The sequence below is a fragment of the Vanacampus margaritifer genome, chromosome 14 (genome assembly GCF_051991255.1).
Source record: "Vanacampus margaritifer isolate UIUO_Vmar chromosome 14, RoL_Vmar_1.0, whole genome shotgun sequence".
Classification (NCBI taxonomy): Eukaryota; Metazoa; Chordata; class Actinopteri; order Syngnathiformes; family Syngnathidae; genus Vanacampus; species Vanacampus margaritifer.
The window spans coordinates 11,542,301-11,559,428 of NC_135445.1; the positions used below are offsets into that span (position 1 = coordinate 11,542,301).

The window sequence follows — 17,128 nt, forward strand, 5'->3', positions numbered from 1 at the left end:
AATCTGAACCATTACATTTTATATGAAATAACAGGTGTAGGTTTAGCATTTCAATGCATTGTTCTTTTTTTTTTTTTAATCAATTGTCTCGACAAAACTAAATTGAAAAGAGTTTTTGGTCAATTCATGTAGGTGCAAAAGTAAGTGAAACCTGAGCTGTATTGCTTAAAACAAGCAGTCAAGTAGGATCAAATTGGTAGCTAAACTAACCACTGAAATGGACTAATGAATGAGATGTTTAACAAAGAAATTATGCATCACTGACTGAAACAGAGACAAAACCACATCACTTTGGTCTTACCCAGGTGAACCCATACAGGTCAGTCATGCTGAGAGGAAGAGAAATCTCAGGGGACCTCAGGAAGTGGGTAGTGACAGCACATCTGTCTGGGGAAAGCTAAAAGGTCATCTAAAAATAATAGCTTCATCATTCCACTGTGAAGCAGATCATCTGCAACTGGAGAACACTGAAAATTAGTACAATTCAGCCTAGAAGTGGACGACCTTCTAAAATATCAGCAAGACCCACAAAACAAATAATTCAGGTGAAAGCCAACCCTGTGCATCACATCGAGGGATTTGCAGATCTCTTTTGCTACATCGGGTACACATGCATGGTTCAGCAATCAGAAAAAAAGTCAATCGACAAGGCTTTCATGGAAGGCTTGCTAGGTAGAAGCCTCTGCTCACAAAAAAGATCAAAGCTGTCCATCTCAACTTAGCCAGAGAGTACCTGAGCAAACCTGAAGCTTTTTGGAAGTTTCAAAAAGTCCAAAATTGAACTAATTGGTCACAACTAAAACAGTCATGTTTGGTGAAAAGTCAACACTGCATACCAGCAAAAGAACCTTCACCCTACAGTGAAGCATGGGGGTGAGAATGTTAAATTCTGGGCTGTCTTTTCATCCTCAGGACCTGGACAACTCCACATAGTCCAGGGAATCATGAATTCAGAGGAATATTGTGAAATCCTGGATCATAAACTGAAGCCGTTCTTTGTGAAGTTGCAGCCTGGTAGAAGATGGATCATGCAACGTGACAATAATCCAAAGCATTCGGCAATACAACCAAGGAATGTCTGAAGAACAACAAGTATAATGTTCTGGGTGTGCCCAGTTAAATTATTTCAAAATACTGTGGCGGGACCTGAAGCAGGCAGTTTATGCTAGACGCCCATCCAACCTCTCTCAACTGGCTACATTTTGCAAGGAAGAGTGGCAAAAATTCCCCCAAAGTAGATGTGAAAGACTGATAAATCACTCAAGAAAGTGTTTGGATGAAGTTCTCATTGCAAAAGGAGGTGTAATGTCTAAGTGAGAGATTCACATACTTTTGCACCCATGAAATCTGAGGTTTTTCTTAAATCAACAATTTTTGCTCAATAAGAAATGACAACATTATCTTCTTTTTTTTTGTTCAAGTCCATTATTTTCAATGTCAGCATTGTAGATTGGGGTATGACTAGACATTTAATAAGGTTATTTTAATATTTTATAATGTCCGATTAAGTGAGAGGTTCACATACTTTTGCACCCATGAAATCTGAGTTTTTCTTAAATCACGAACTTTTGCTCAATGATGAATGACAATATTATCATTATTTTTGTTCATGTCCATTATTTTCAATGTCAGCATTGTAGATTGGGGTATGACTTGACATTTAATAAGGTTATCTTAATATTTTATACAAAAAATCTGACCATGCCTGCAGGGTTCACAAACTTTTGAGCAGCACTGTATATCACATGTAGATTTGATGGTGACACACAAAGAAGACCGTCTTGTGCTCTATTATCAAACTAATTCCACTGAATCGAACCGTATCACTCAACTTTTTTATTTATTTTTTATTTAGTTTTATAGTCAAATTTAGCTGGGAGTAGTACCACTTATTAACATCTTAAAGCAATCACACTTGGCCTCTTTTTTTGAAGAACTGTTGACTATCTGTCAGACTGCACACAACGCACTCAGGAATTGCAAAAAAGAGATCATGTGCTTCTTCTCAGCATGGTTAGAAAAGAAAGCTCACATTAAAGTCAACATTTTGAAGAACAAAATTGATCAAGTGGTAACACGTAACTCAACAAGTCATAACCTGGGGAATCCAAAAGTCAAGGTACCACTGCATGTGTCTTCATTTAAATCTTTCTCTCATGTATTCATTTTGTTTTCTTGTAGTTGATGGAATATCAGCTCTGGTGGAAGTGAGGCTGGATTCGGTGCTGCATAACTTGGCTCTCAGCAGCGACGAGCTTTCGTTGTCTGTATGCGCCGTCTCAGAGGAGGCCACGCTATTTGTCAGCTTCTACGACGTCCGCACCTTCGTTAACCAGGTAACCCCGTGCATTACGAGACTGACGGACTGTGACAGGAGATGCTTTTCTTTGGATAGCGACCATTAACATCATCATTCGCTGCCAGCCCATCCAGTTTAATGCTATTGGTATATATAGTATAGACGAGCTGCCTGTCAATGGCCAGTGCATGAGTTTAAAAAAAAGAAAAGAAAAGAAAAAAGGGGGAGTTCCTCCATTACTTGCACACTCTGCTGGTAGCTGACAAAAAAATATTAATTTTTATATCACAGCTCGGTCCCTATCTGTTACAAATATTGGGGATTGTCTGTATACAAAATAGTGGCTTGAGCGCCATTTTGCGCTCTTTCCAGGCACGACCGCAGAAGTTTCCATTCGCCTTGTGGCAGCCAACAGTGCCCCCGCAGACTCTGGTCCTGGACCTCAAGTGGAATCCCGCTCAGGCGAACATGTTGGCCGTGTGCCTATCCGACGGCAGTATGTCCATCTTGGACGTCACTGACGACGTCCGAGTTCAGGCCGCTCTCCCCGCCTCCAGCGGCGTCACATGCCGTAAGTGAGGCGTCTCACACCACGTTCATTAACAATGATGCAACTCCCGCTTCATTTTGGCGTCTTTGTGATGTCATTCCCTAGTTTGCTGGAGCCCCAAAGGCAAACAGGTCGCCGTGGGGAAAATGAATGGCACTGTCAGCCAGTATACCCCAGTAAGTCCGAATAATGATTAAAAACTAACAACGCCTTTATTGATAACTGACTCTCTGATTGGTTCAATATAAAGGCCCTCGAGGAAAAGAAAGTGATCCCGTGTCCACACTTTTACACCTCAGATGATCCCGTCAAAGGTAACTTCTTTTCATTACATACCATATTTTTATTTTTATAAGTCACACTTTTTTCAGTAGTTTGTCTCGTCTTGCAACTTGAATATTCAGGTGAGAAGCATTAACTTAATCAAATTCGACATATTACTTTATTCGAACTTCGAGTTCGAACTATCCAAAATCCCAGTTCTCTAATTGAGTTGACGTTCTGTGCATTCCACCAAAAGTATTTGCCAGCTGCCAAAAGACAGAAGAAGAAATGAAAAAAAAGCTGGTGCTACCTGCATATGTGTCTTTCAAAGAGTCATCACCACCTCGTCTTTGTTTTTGTTACAGTTCTCGACGTGTTGTGGTTGAGGACGTTTTCGTTTGCTGTCGTCTATGCTGCTGCTGACGGCTCCCCGGAGACCCCACCTGAGCTTGTGTTGATCACCATCCCTGTGAGTATCCGTGTATTATTAATAGGAATGAGTGAGTACCAATGTCTTATTTCAAGGTATCGGTACTCACGACAGCGGCTATCGGCTATCTGGTATCAATCTGCAAATAGTTTTATTGAACATTCCTAATTATTATATACTGTGTGCTGAATTTATATATTACTGTGACTTGGAGCAGACCATCGCAAAAAAATTAAGTTGGCCAGTCAGCACCACTGGGCGATATATGGACTTCCTGCGGCATGAGCTGTGCGATCCTGTATCGGGTTCTGAGGCTTCCCGTCCAATATGTTTTACTGTACCACTTTTTAAATTCATTAAAAGATGGGTCAAGGACGACACAGGTTGCTACAGAAATATGACATGGGTGAAAATGCAGACAAAAATGGTATTTATTAAAAGGCAGGGCTTGCCGCCATTTACCTGAATGTAACCGGGATGGTAAGTACCGCTCACATACATTTTGGTCACATGTTTTGCTATTTCATTTACAGGTACATATTGTCACTTTCGGGCAGAATTCTCATACTTTCAAAATAACAAAAAATGCCGCCTTCAGTTTGTTGTGTTATACCTTATATTTCTATCTTTTACCATTGCGCGCACACACACAACACGTTACAGTACTAGACAAAAATATACATTCAATTGCTTATTTAATATGCTTTTAAAAAATGCAAATTTATTATGCTGCCATTGCTAGTACAAACAGAGCCAGCGGCAGTCGTGCACTTCAAAGTCTGGATTTTTGCCAAGCCCCCGCCGTGAAAAAAGCCTTTTCTAACATCACAAAAGCAAACGTCATCTTCGCAAGTTTATTCTTAAAGGTCTTAAGCCATGAGCGATGCAATAAATAAACAATGAGCCGATTAACCTCGTGTATTAAGCAGATATTAATATGCAATGGAGACTTGCCATCATGGCTGACGAGGGTCTTGCAAAGACACATTACAGTGATCCATTAAGCAATCACTTTAAATGTAAATAACATTATTTTCACTCATTGTCTAAAAAAAGGTGTAGATCTTAAGTGCAGGTGACAATTACGGCACCTAGAACTTCTCCGACTTAAATGGAAGCCCACAGCAATGTATTTGTTTTCAAGCTATTTTCACCGGTTACATTGCTTACTAATGCTCTTTTACTGTATTTGTCTATGATGATGCAACTATGCTTCAAATTTTGAATTGCTGTAAAATCGGTGGCCCAGGCTCGTCCATTCATGAAATGTAGTTGCCCAAACCATCACAAGATGAGACGATATGGCGGTGTGAATGACATGGCTCAAACTCAAAAACTTTGCTTTACATCTATTTTGCCATTTGATTGTACTGAAGCTTCAGCTCCAAGCTGCTGAATAAAGACATCTAAAAAAAATGCCACAGAAAACAACCAAAGCAATCCAGCAAGGACCGCGACGCTTCAGAGGTGTGCAATGCCACAACTCACGTTAGCACCTATTCCGCCATTGGCACAGACAGTGCTAATGCCAATGCTGGTCCTGAAGCTAACTCTGTTTAAACGGAGGCTTTGCTTAAGAGTATTTCAGCGACTGTGGCAGACAGAGGTTAGCATATTCTAAGGTCGGTGAATGAGTCAAACAGGAAACTTGAAGCCAGCCAGGATGGACAACTTGGTAAAGTGCATTGAGGATGCAGTAGCCTTCACAGCAGCACTTGTTGCTCGTCAGACGGAGGCTAAAACATGCATTTCCCGTATGGAGCATGACATAACTGATAAAAAGCGAGGGAAGAATATCAGGCTGTTAAACCTCATTGACCTTGGTCAATTTGCTGTGGCCCTAACAAGAAATTTTAATGTCATAATCGATCAATTATGGCGGGACCCTAATTAGAGCAAAAGATGATGAATTTTATTTTTTACCGCAGAAAAAGGATGAAAAGATGGAAACAAAGTACCTGAACTTCAGTGACACTGTGTATGGCTGCTGCACGGAGCGACAGCACCACTACTTCCTCAGCCACATAGAAGACTGGTGAGAGTGACTTGAACATACCAATAAGGAGAACGTGTGCAATTCGACCATTTTGAAACATTGTTTATTTCACTCAGGAACCTTGTTTTGGCTGCGTCTGCAGCCTCCATCGAAGTCAGCGTCATCTCCAGACAAGATGACAAGGTGCCTCATTAAATTTACATTTATCACATGGAAATACAGGAAATGCATTATACTCTTGTTCAGCCATGATAATGTTGACTTTTTTTTCTTCTTCCAGATTTGGGAGCTTTGGATGCTGGAGGACGCTAGTAGGGCTGAGCTGCCCGTCTCCGAAACCAGTGAAGATACACTGCCCCTCGGCTTAGCCATTGATTACACCAGCCAGCAGGAGATCTGTATCAGTAAGTGCCTACTGACTCATTAAATGCCAAGAACGAGTTAAGTCGTCCATTAGAATCAGAAAATCAAGTGCCAAAGTACAGTTACATCGTTTTTTTTCATGGGGGGTTGATATGGGTCTGATGCACTTGCCCTTAACATTTCAAGCACTCGCGGACTGGTAATCATTCAAATCCCAAGCAAAGGGTAGCAGTGTACCATTTTTACCATTTAAGTTTGAAAATCCACTCTTTTTGCCAACTGTTTACTAGTGTTAATTTTATCAGACATTTTTAAATTGAGTCTGTTTTAGTCCCGTTTCAATCACATTTGTTAGTGTTTATTTTTGTTCATTTTTTATTTAGTTGACTTTTCGTCCACTCTATATCTAGCATTTTAGTCTTTCTTTTAATCCAAATTTTCCATCCAATCCAATTTTTTTTATTCATCTAGTTTTAGTCAACAAAAACTGTCAAGATTTTAGTCTAGTTATAGTCAGGACAGTCATTTTACCCCAGTATATTTTATTGTCTGTAGATAATGTTGAACATTTCGGATCTAAGACAATTTCAGAGAAATGTTTCTCTCGTCTTTTTGATGAAAAACAACTTCATACACAATTACAGTGGCTACTCTGGCTCCATGCTACTAGCTAGTAAATTAGCCAGCATTAGTTAGCGGTCAGATTAACATTATTGTTGGAACATTATAGCCATTGGATTAATGTTACGTTATAACTATAATTTACTTCTTTTTTTTTAACCTTTCACCGTGAGTCCATCCCATGTGTTTGTGCATGTTGCACTCGCTAGCTACAGATTTGAAAGTGACAGTGTCACAGTGACAAAAGTAGCAGAGACAGGATTTTACAAAATCATATAATCAATCATGAGGACGTGAGATCAAGTCCGGGCTTCGTGGAGTTTGGATGTTCTCCCCGTGCTTGCGTGGGTTTTCTCCGTTTACGTTAAAAGTAGTACAGATTGTGTTTAAGCAATAAATATAACTACATGCATTTAATAAATGTTAATGGATGACATTCAGGATATTTGTTCTAGTCAAAATATTGGGGTCATTATTTTTTCATATTAAATTATTTAAGTAATTAACTGATTAGAAAAAGAGGGTGAAAGTGTACAGTGGATCAAAAAATGTGGAAGACATCCTCACAACATTAAATGTCGAAAGAATTAACTGGTGCGCTTCAAATTTGGTGGGCAAAAAAATGTTGATTAAAAACCCTTTTTATTTAAGTGATTAATCATGATTAATCAAAAATCTGAGAAGTGATCAATCTGATAAAAAAATTGATCGTTTGACAGCTCTACTTTTTTTTGTTACGCTGCTCACTCTTTTGTGGCGTATTCTTGGCACCGCTTGTGGAGGCAGTGCCGTCTTTTGCTTGTTGAAAAAAAGATGCCAAAAAAATAAACAAATAAAAAGCAAAACACACTTCGACGATGACTGACCCGAGCCCTCGAGAGCAGGCACTTGGTTGGTCTAACGTTGTGCCCGGAAAGTGCGTCAATGGCATTCTCAACACTATCCCAGTAATGAGCACAGGCCATAAGCCATCATTTTTCTTTGTCACTTGCAGTGTTTGACAGAGTTCACGTAGAGAATAATAATCAGCATCCGCCTCAACAGACATTTACGTACACAGTCTTGTCGCATCCCTCCTCCCATCATCAAGAAAAGAACTGCAATTTGTTGCGGCATTCTTGACACGAGAAAAATCCAATGTGCAGCAGAAGATAGAGACGTCACATTGAGAGACTGGAGGGTGGGGTGGGGTCGGGGTAAGGTAAATGAGGCACTCATTAAAAATGTCTCCGACAAGCTTGTGGACCACAACAAAGCGGCCCAGACGTCCCTTCTGCGGAATACTAATGAGTGCCTCACTCTGTCTCTCTTTGCTTTCTTTCGCTTGCTCTCAAACTTTATGGAGACATGTTGTGCTTTTTTGTCACAGAAACCGTTTGCATTTCCCAGGTGTCCTAACATGTTTGTGACACGCTTTTGTCAAAATATCCCAAGGATCTAGAATTACAGCACAATTCACAGACCCCATTTCTTGTCTTGCTGAAATTAGCCTGTTTTCTCATGCAAGTTGAGTGTCTGTGTGCCTCGTCCAATGTACTCCTGGCCAATGGCAAGCTCAACTCTCATTAAGTCAGTGTTCATAAAAAGAAAATTACTTGAATACATGCTTCACTGTGTGTATGTGGCCCATGGAGACATCACCAATCAAAAATACCCCACCGCCACTATTTTGGCAACTTAACCAACCGATAATCGAAGAATGAGATGTGTAGGAGTAACTGGGATCTGTTCTAAAAATACCTCACCAGTGATGGGGCACTGACTTGCAAAGAAGAATAAAAAAGTAATAATAACATTTTAAAAAAACTTATAATGCTACACATTTCTTAATTTACCAAATATTCTATATTTTGTTTAAAAATGTAATTGACTGTGTTGACCAAAAGAAAGAGCTGTTTTTATTTACTTAAATAGGACCAAAAAAAGGACAAAATTAGCAGCATAAATGGACCCAAATCCACAATAAGTAGTCGCAAATTAGTAAAGGACCACTCACTGTATATGTCGTTCTTTAAAATTATGTTGTTGTTTTTCCCTGAAAGTTTATGTACCAAAATTACTAGTGGAATCGGTACTTTGTATCAGTGACTACTCAAGGGTTTACTGGTATTGGTCTGAAAAAAAGGGGACACCCCTATATAATGGACATCGAACATCCATTCCCTATATATTTTTTAAAATAATTGCACAAAAATATAACTGTGCCTGGCTTTGAAAGATTACTTTTCAGTAATCTTTTATTCACCTCTGCAAGCATGTTTTTGTTTTGTTTCCCTTTTGTTAAGGTGATGAAAAGACATTGCCCCCAGCTCCCACTTTGCTCATGCTGTCTACCGAGGGATTGCTTTGCCCTTTTGCACTGCTGAACCTCAACGTCGGTGTCAAGCAGCTGATTGTACCCTGCGCCGGCCTCACAGCGGAGGGCGAGAGACCCCCCAAACCAGGTAGGAAAGTCACAATTACCCACCACAGATGTTAGTTGTACTGCTTGTTATAGATACAACTATTTGTCTTCTGCAGTTTCTTTGGCAGTGCAGCTCCCTAAATCTGCCACGCCCCTCCCGCCTGCTTTTCCAAACCTTACCGTGACTTCAGTGGCCACCTCGTCATCTGCAGCTTCCCCCTTTAGCCTTCTTCCCACAGCACCATCATCATCTTCATCATCGTCAGGCTTCGCTTTTTCCTTACCGCCTATTAGCGGCAACTCGGCCTCTCCTGCCTTCTCCCTGGGCTCGTCCACACCTTTCGGCTCTGGGGCCTCGGGCTTCGCGTTTGCCGCTGCCAAACCTCCCGCCGAAGCCCCCCCGGCTCCATCTGCATTCTCTTTCAGCACCCCCTCGAGTAAAGTCGCAGCCCCGACGCCCCAGAACCTCGCCACTCCCTCCATGCCTACAGTCAAACTCAATTTGAGTGACAGGTAAGACCTTATTTCCTGGCTGTCAGTTGCCTCAAACACGCAGAGATCGCGCAAAATGGCTGCATCAGAACAAGGTGTTTTTTAGTTAACAAAAACTAATTGCAAAAATTCAGATACTTATCCGATCTAGGACCACATATGAAAGTGCTGTAGGTCAGATTTGAAAAGATCGGAATTGAGCCGTTCAGACTGACGTAAAAAAACAAAAAACAGATACAGGTCGTATTTGGGCAAAAAAAAAATCTGGTTTGCCTGCAGTGTGAACATAGCCTTAGACACCTTTTTATGTTCTACTCAACGAATACTCCATAATTAAACTAATACTAAAACAAAGCTACATTTTTATTTTATTTTTAACTTGCTATAAAAACTACCATAATTAAAACTGATTTTAAAAACCAAAAGTCAAAACAAAAATAAAAACAAATGACAAAATAAAACAGTAAGTGAAATAAGAATAGAATAAACTAAAATAATAGCAACTGAAAAAAAACAGTAAAAACAATACTGACTGTTCCTGTGCGTTTTGGCCTCTTGGGGGCAGTGTGGTGCCGTGCATCCATGGTGTACACAAAGTAAGTACAGAAGAAAGATGGGATTGAATTATATTAAAATAACTCGTTTTTCACTCATGGGGAACAATTTGTGCCTTTGCCTAGTGTTATCTCACCTGTGGGTGTGTGTTCCCACAGCATGGGTGTGTGGATATTCGTTATTTGAAGGAAAAACACTCCCGAAGTCGATGCTAACTTCCTATTAGCATTTGAATGGGATCCTTGATACTCCCTTCGCTTTTAGCATTAGAGCTAGGCTAGCAATGTTTTAAAAACGAAGCATGTTTTGTAACGTCGTGTTTAGTTTTTACAGTTAACTCCAACTGATGTGTCGATAAACAGTTTAAATAACGCTATGGGGACAACAGAATAACCAAAATAGCATACGATACACAGTTGCTAGTTGCTAATGTTATGTAGGCAAAATGGTGTGTTCAGGGTACTTTCACAGCGTCGGAAACTTCGTTTTTATTTGATAACGTTTTAAGGGAAAACTAATTTGCCGATGTTTGAAAGCCAATAATCGGCCCATTATAATCGGTGGCCGATTAATCGGTCGGGCCCTTAAAAAAAAAAAGGCAGGAAAATGCTGACTTTGGCAGGCAGTTTCAAAGGGACTTTACACACAGGTACCACCCTGCCTCTGTTATGGCTCTCATACTACTTCCAAAGGTGGAATACTGCCAGGTCAGCTTTGCTATTCTGGTGGGAAAATGGCTACTTTTACAGAGAGTGTGAAAAAGGCTTTACTTTCTGTATTTTTGAGTGTATACAGTACGGTTGAATTAGAGGTGGAAGCAGTTATTAACAGTCAACAGTTGTCAGCTGCACTCTTACTACAAACATTGTCCATCTTCTCAAGGTTTTCAGCAGTAGAAGCTCCAGCAGCCCCTCCGCCGTCCTTCTCCTTCACAACATCTGTGCCCAAATCTGTAATCTCAAACGGCAGTGTGCCTGCCCTTGCTGCTGTCACCACCAAGCCAACCACAATGCCAAGTCAGCACAAATCTTCACTTTCAATATGTTGTGTTCTTACCTGTTCCTCATAACTTGAGTTGTTTACTTTTCAGTCCCAGTACATCCAGTTCAAACCAGCACACCACCTGCGGGACTCCAAAAACCATCACCATCTCCCCAGGGCCGTATCCAAACCCCACAGGTTTGTTAAAAAAAAAAAATCCCTGTTATTTTGTCTGCATGTGTAATGAGGATACACACATTGATTATGGAAGGACATATGTAGGCTATACATAAGCATGAGGCCTCATGTGTCATTTTCAAAGTGTAGTAGATGAAATCTGTGCTGTCTGGTTCTTTGTCAACATATTTTGTTTTTGTTTTTTTTATATGAAAAACTAAATATTTAATCTTAGTTGCTTATGTCAAAGACTAGTATATTTTTTTATCATGCTGTTCACATTTTGACATCATGTGACCAAGATTTAATAAGCCTCAGGAGACTTAATTGGTCCACAGTACCTCAGGTCAAATTCCGGTTGATCTGTAAAGGTTATAGAACCTTTTAGATTTCATCCTTAATTTTCATGCTAAAGACAAACAACCCTAACTTGGAGAATTGTTTCAAATCCTAGTTATAAGTTTGCCAACTAACATTAATAATGTTTTAAGTATGTTATAACATATTTAATAATTGTTCTTTATTTGCTGACGTCTCAAGACCCATTTTCAGAAATGGGAAGATAACGAAAAGGATTTACGGTACTTGGATGTTTAATTCCAAGATTCATGGGTGGGCAGGCACTCTTGACTCAAAACCAAATTATTGATCTATACAAGCTATTAAAAGTTTTTTTTATATATATATAATTTGTCCCTTTAACATAATCAGGACCACTTAATAAAATATCAGAAAACAGAATGTTGTATTGTTTTTTTCTCAAGTTGCTGTACTGTACTAATTTAGTCGGTGACTTTAAATTTTTTTGCTGAAATGGTATTGTCTGGCATACTGTTGCAGGCAGCTGAAACTGGAGTAAAGCCGGTGGAGAAGCAGCAGCCTCAGCCAAAGAAAGAATCTGATCCTATCACAACTGGAATACTGGAAGAGGTGAGGTTGACTTTTACTAAGGACCTTGTGAATTTTTTATTTATTGTTTGCCTTTTTGATGCTCTCGTCAGATTTCACACTTCCAAAAGGAATTGGAAGATTTTAAGGCGAGGAGCTCGATGGCCGATTTTAAGGTTGGAACCAACGAGGAGATGAAAGAACTTAGGAAAGAGTCAGAGGATCTGAATATTTTCACCCTGGAGATTAAGGAAACCACAGAAGTAAGGTTTTTAAACATGTGATAAACACATTTGAGTGAATTGTGATCCATAAAAAATACAAATGTATCCTTTCCAGTCTCTGCACGGTGACATCGGCACACTGAAAACCACCTTACTGGAGGGTTTTGCTGGGGCAGAGGAAGCCAAGTCTCAGAGTGAGCTCAGCAGGGACCGAAATTACCGACAGCTGCTGTACAAAAGACCCCTGGACCCACGCAGTGAGGAACAGCTCAAGGTGAAAACAAGACCATATTTGAAATCATTCCTTCCAGAGTCCACAAGTATCAAGCATAGAGCAGCCAATTAGTCGACGGTTAGCATGAGACACTAACGTAGCAGTCTACATATGTTTGTGGCCTCTTGTTGAATGTTACAAAAAGATAATAAGAAGCTAGAATTAGTAGTCGACATAACCACTCAGTGCTCGGTCTTCTCAAACATCACTGACAGATGATTCTTGAAATAGATGGTGTCGCAAAAGATCCAAATTAAAATGTTTAGTTTGCAAACATTTGTCAATACCAGCTGGGAATATTAAACTAACCTGAGCAATCTCTCTCTGTTGTCAGTGCTGTAGCACAAATTGATGGTTTTAAAATGGCTGTCACAGAAGATCCATGTCAAGTTATTTGTCCATTTGCTTCCCATGTAGGAGATTCGCCGGCTCTACCAGTATGTCATGTTGGCTGTGGAGGATGTCAACGGCGTTCTGGATGCGGAATGGGAAAAACACTTGGAGAAGAAGAAGTATGCACAAACCTCTCTTCATCATTTAGCAACTTTAGTATTAGCATTAAATTAACTGTTGTTCACGTGGCATGTTGGCAGGCACATGGTGGTTCCTGGGCGCGAGGGTCTGTTCACCACGCTGTCCAACAACCTTTTTATCATCAACCAGCAGAAGAATAGGCTGGACCAGCTGGTCAACAAGCTCACCTCGCTGCACCTCTACAACAAGACGGACGCTCCCACAGCTAATTGCAACACAGTCACAACTGGAAGGTTGGTTACTTACAACAAAAATAATCACCGGAGCCAAGGAAATTTCCGACATTTATCCAGGAAACTTTTATTGTGATGTTGTGACAAAATTTGCATTATTTAACTTTTTTTTTTTAAAATAAGGATGCTCTTTAATGATGCTTGCAGATTTATTTATTTATTTTGTGACTACCAGTATTCACTCAAACACATGCTACATGCATACCTTGGATGCTGTGGTATTACTGTATACTCCACAGTCTCCACTTTGCTGCAGTGTACCCTCAGTCTCTTCATGGGGAGAAAAAAATGGGCCAAAAAAAGTAAATGCAGACTAGAGATAGACCGATGTTTTTTTCAGGGTCGATGCCAATTATTAGTAGTCAAGAAGGCCGATAACCAATATTCATTTTCAGTTAAAAAAAAAAAAACCTGGGGGAAAATATTACCATAAAAAAATAATACAAATGCTAATCTTAACTTGAAATCTTAAACTTTCACATTTATTTTTTTCACATTTTTAGTTTTAATATCGAACAAAAACAAATGGTTCAGAAGGTTCCCAGGGTCAGCAGCATCTCTTAGAAAGTTAACTGAAAATTTAGATAAATATTTCCCTCAGACTAAAATGGTTTTAGATTCATCTTTTATCGGTCGTCAGATTTTTAAAAATATAGATATTCGTCAAAATGCCCAATATCGGCGCTTAATACAATCTTTTGTTGTTTGTTAGCAATACTCCTTCAGACTGAAGTTTTGTTGTCTTTTTTGTAACAGTATGGAAAGTGAGCTTAACAGTTTAAGAGATGCCCTGCTGAAGGTCCGGCTGGACACCACCTCTACTAAAGCCAAAAGCCCATCACCAGGTAAAAGTGATTCTGCATTTGTGTATACAGTATTAGTGACAATGGAAGAGGTCAAAACATGTTTCCCTTTCAGTCAAGATATCGCCAATTAAACAATATCAACTGCGCAACTTCCTCTCCAAGGGGCACATGCCTCCTGTTCGCTCAACTGCACCAGGTAGTCATTCAGGCAAACAAATGAACTAAGAAATATAATTGATAAATTAGCTTGGTCATCTAAATATTCTTTTCTCTTGCCAAGCCAACCTATCACGTTCAGCTTTCCTGTCACCGAAATACTACGAAGACCTGGACGACATGAGCTCCACCTCATCCCTTTCGCAGTCCATTGAACCTCATCTGCCTCATTTGGAGGTTGAGGAGGAGGAGGAGGAGGAAGCGGAGCTGCAGCTGCAGCCTGACCGACTTCCCATGGAAACCTCGGCCACTCCTTCCTACCCCCGACACCCCACCGTGGTGAGGACTCCTTCCATCCAGCCTGGTTTTGGAGCCATCCAGTCCACACCGTTAAGCAAAATGCAGTCAATGCCAGGCATGGGCTTCAGACTGAGCCCTATTGCCAGCCCTAGTAAGTAAAATAATGTAATATTACTGTTTCATTCTTGTAAGAATATTGCTTTTTTTTTCTTGACATGTTTTTGTATAATAGTACAATTCAATTCTCATAAAATTAAGCCTTTTTCTTATCTTACTAACTCATTCTCATAGTAGTTTGGCTAATTGCAACCCTTTTAACTAGTGGTGAAGTCTGTTTTTCTTAGGACGGCACAATTTAATTCTTGTAAATAACTTTATATTGAAATATTACTATATTCTTGTAATAATTCCAAATATCAACAACTTGTACATTACAGTAATGCCTTTTTCTTTTAATATGATTTAATTGTAAGAAGCCAATTTTTTGTCTTTATAACTGCAGCTAATAGCTTATGAGACTAATTAAATTACACTTAATTTGCATGTAAGTATAATTTTCTGTTCTTACTATTACAGCATGAGCTACTTGTTTTCTTGTGAAATTATAAAAAATGTTCTTGTAATATTATGACATCTTGTAAAATTTGCACTTTATCATAAAATAACACATTTATTCTGTTCAAAACTTATTTCAACTTAATTCTTAGGAAATTCCAACATTTTCCACTTTATGTATAGCTTTATTCTTAAAATTTAAACTCCATTTTCGTCATATTTTAGTACATTTGGTTAAGAAGATGGATGGATTATCCTAAAACTAACATAATTGTTTTCGTTACCAGTTTATTAATGTAATAACTTCTCTTGTAAATTTCATCAAAGAATTGTAACTTTTTTCTTGTCATATTCCCACATTAGTAGCAGAATTTATTTTTCTTTTCTCGTAATATCAAGACTTTCTTTCCCTCTTTCTACTAGTTACAACTTTAGTGCTATACAGGAATGTTAAATTGCACTTGTAAAACTGCTACCCTTTTCATCTTTTTTTCCATAGTATCATCTTTTTCTTGTAGTTTTTCCTCTTTATAGGAATGTTCTCGTATACATAAATATTTTTACCTTGTTTTCATAACCACGCTGGATTTCTTGTTATGCTGATTTCTCTTTGTATTACCATAGTTATTTCATTTGCATATATAATTTCAAGCATGCTTATTATATGACTGTCCTTTCAGTTCCCACCAATAAGATCAACCTTAGTGGCGCTGACAGCACCGCCCTCGCCACCAAAACGGTCAAGCATGGGGCGCCGCCCGCCGAAAGGACCGTGCCAGTCACCATCCCAGCCCAGCAGGCTGCTGCCAGCGCCGCCCTCCGCAGGCTGATGGCTAATCAGAAGACAGGTAATGCTAACATGCAAAACACTCCCTAACAGGGACATAATGTGCTTTTTTGTCACAATTCATGAGTACCCATTAATACAATAAAAAAACAATTATTCTGTAGGTAGCACTTTATTCACATATGTAACACATTACTGTGTGTTTGTGGCCAAATAACTCCCACTGCAGTGGCAACTTTGGCAAGCAATCAAATATTTGCTGCTTTCTGGATGTTGAACCAAACTAGCTGCCAGGTTGTGTGTGGAGAATCAGTGTGGAAGCAGTCATTTTCTAAATTGTGTTCACAATTATTTTTGGGGAAATTGGTAGACAAAAGATTTACGTGCTTGTTTAATTTAACACTTGATGGAACGACAAGGCCTCCAACCACATAACTGTTTGCATGCAAGCAATAATAAATTATCTATAATTGTGTCTCCGTTAATTAAATCAAGAAATAGCTTGTTGCATTGCCTGTTGGAGTCACTGGGTGGCGACAGAATCCTCCAGGCAAAACAAGCATTGGATCGCTCTCAATTTCTTACTGTTAAGTTCTTCAGAAAAAGAAAAAAAATTGTTTGTGTTGCAGCCGTCGTCAGCACTGCCTTGACAGAGTCCACCTTAAAAACCGTGCCACAGGTGGTCAACGTCCAGGAGCTGAAGGACAAAGGGGTTCCTGTGTCAACCCCCGCAATTATCAGGTACACAACGCAGTTTGCACTTAAAGGAAAAGTCCTCACCATACTACTCAGTTGACTTTGAGCACATTATGTAATATTCATTGTGCTTCATCATGCCTTCAATGAAAACGGTGAGTAGACCCCACCCATATGAGCCGTTTGTCAATATCAAGCGCAATGAGTATGGTCATCCTAAGAATGTACCTGAGAACAGACTTCCTAAAAATGCTAATCTTTTAGCGCGATTGTTCCCATAGAAAAAACACTCAAGACTCTTCTGTGTTCTCTTTTGTAGCTCATCAACATCAGACCCAGCCGCTGTGCCGCTGCAAGTTCCTGCTTCTATTGCATCCAATCTTCCCAAGCGAGTAAGAAAATTTTTTTATTAGAAACATGTCCAAGGGTGTTTATTTATACAACTGCATTTGCAACATATGTTGAATAATATTAAACACTATCAAATGTATTCCAGTGAATGCCAAATGGAGCTAATACTTTGATGAGCTGCCATTTTTTCTT

The 17,128-nt window shown here is 39.5% G+C and overlaps 1 protein-coding gene across 2 annotated transcripts in view; it reads left to right on the top strand.

Annotated features, from left to right (window-relative positions):
- The window catches only part of nup214 (nucleoporin 214), a 30,626-nt gene that overhangs the window by 1,959 nt on the left and 11,539 nt on the right, over window positions 1-17,128 (top strand). For both annotated transcript variants that reach the window (XM_077542707.1, XM_077542708.1), the window contains exons 3-25: window positions 2,182-2,336; window positions 2,672-2,870; window positions 2,955-3,025; window positions 3,100-3,163; window positions 3,479-3,582; window positions 5,472-5,578; window positions 5,656-5,722; window positions 5,820-5,943; window positions 8,809-8,967; window positions 9,044-9,440; window positions 10,857-10,990; window positions 11,065-11,153; window positions 11,973-12,062; window positions 12,134-12,283; window positions 12,360-12,518; window positions 12,936-13,030; window positions 13,112-13,285; window positions 14,042-14,130; window positions 14,204-14,287; window positions 14,372-14,698; window positions 15,783-15,950; window positions 16,519-16,630; window positions 16,905-16,977. In XM_077542707.1, the coding sequence (XP_077398833.1) occupies window positions 2,182-2,336; window positions 2,672-2,870; window positions 2,955-3,025; window positions 3,100-3,163; window positions 3,479-3,582; window positions 5,472-5,578; window positions 5,656-5,722; window positions 5,820-5,943; window positions 8,809-8,967; window positions 9,044-9,440; window positions 10,857-10,990; window positions 11,065-11,153; window positions 11,973-12,062; window positions 12,134-12,283; window positions 12,360-12,518; window positions 12,936-13,030; window positions 13,112-13,285; window positions 14,042-14,130; window positions 14,204-14,287; window positions 14,372-14,698; window positions 15,783-15,950; window positions 16,519-16,630; window positions 16,905-16,977 (3,191 nt within the window). The remainder of the gene's footprint in view (window positions 1-2,181; window positions 2,337-2,671; window positions 2,871-2,954; window positions 3,026-3,099; window positions 3,164-3,478; window positions 3,583-5,471; window positions 5,579-5,655; window positions 5,723-5,819; window positions 5,944-8,808; window positions 8,968-9,043; window positions 9,441-10,856; window positions 10,991-11,064; window positions 11,154-11,972; window positions 12,063-12,133; window positions 12,284-12,359; window positions 12,519-12,935; window positions 13,031-13,111; window positions 13,286-14,041; window positions 14,131-14,203; window positions 14,288-14,371; window positions 14,699-15,782; window positions 15,951-16,518; window positions 16,631-16,904; window positions 16,978-17,128) is intronic.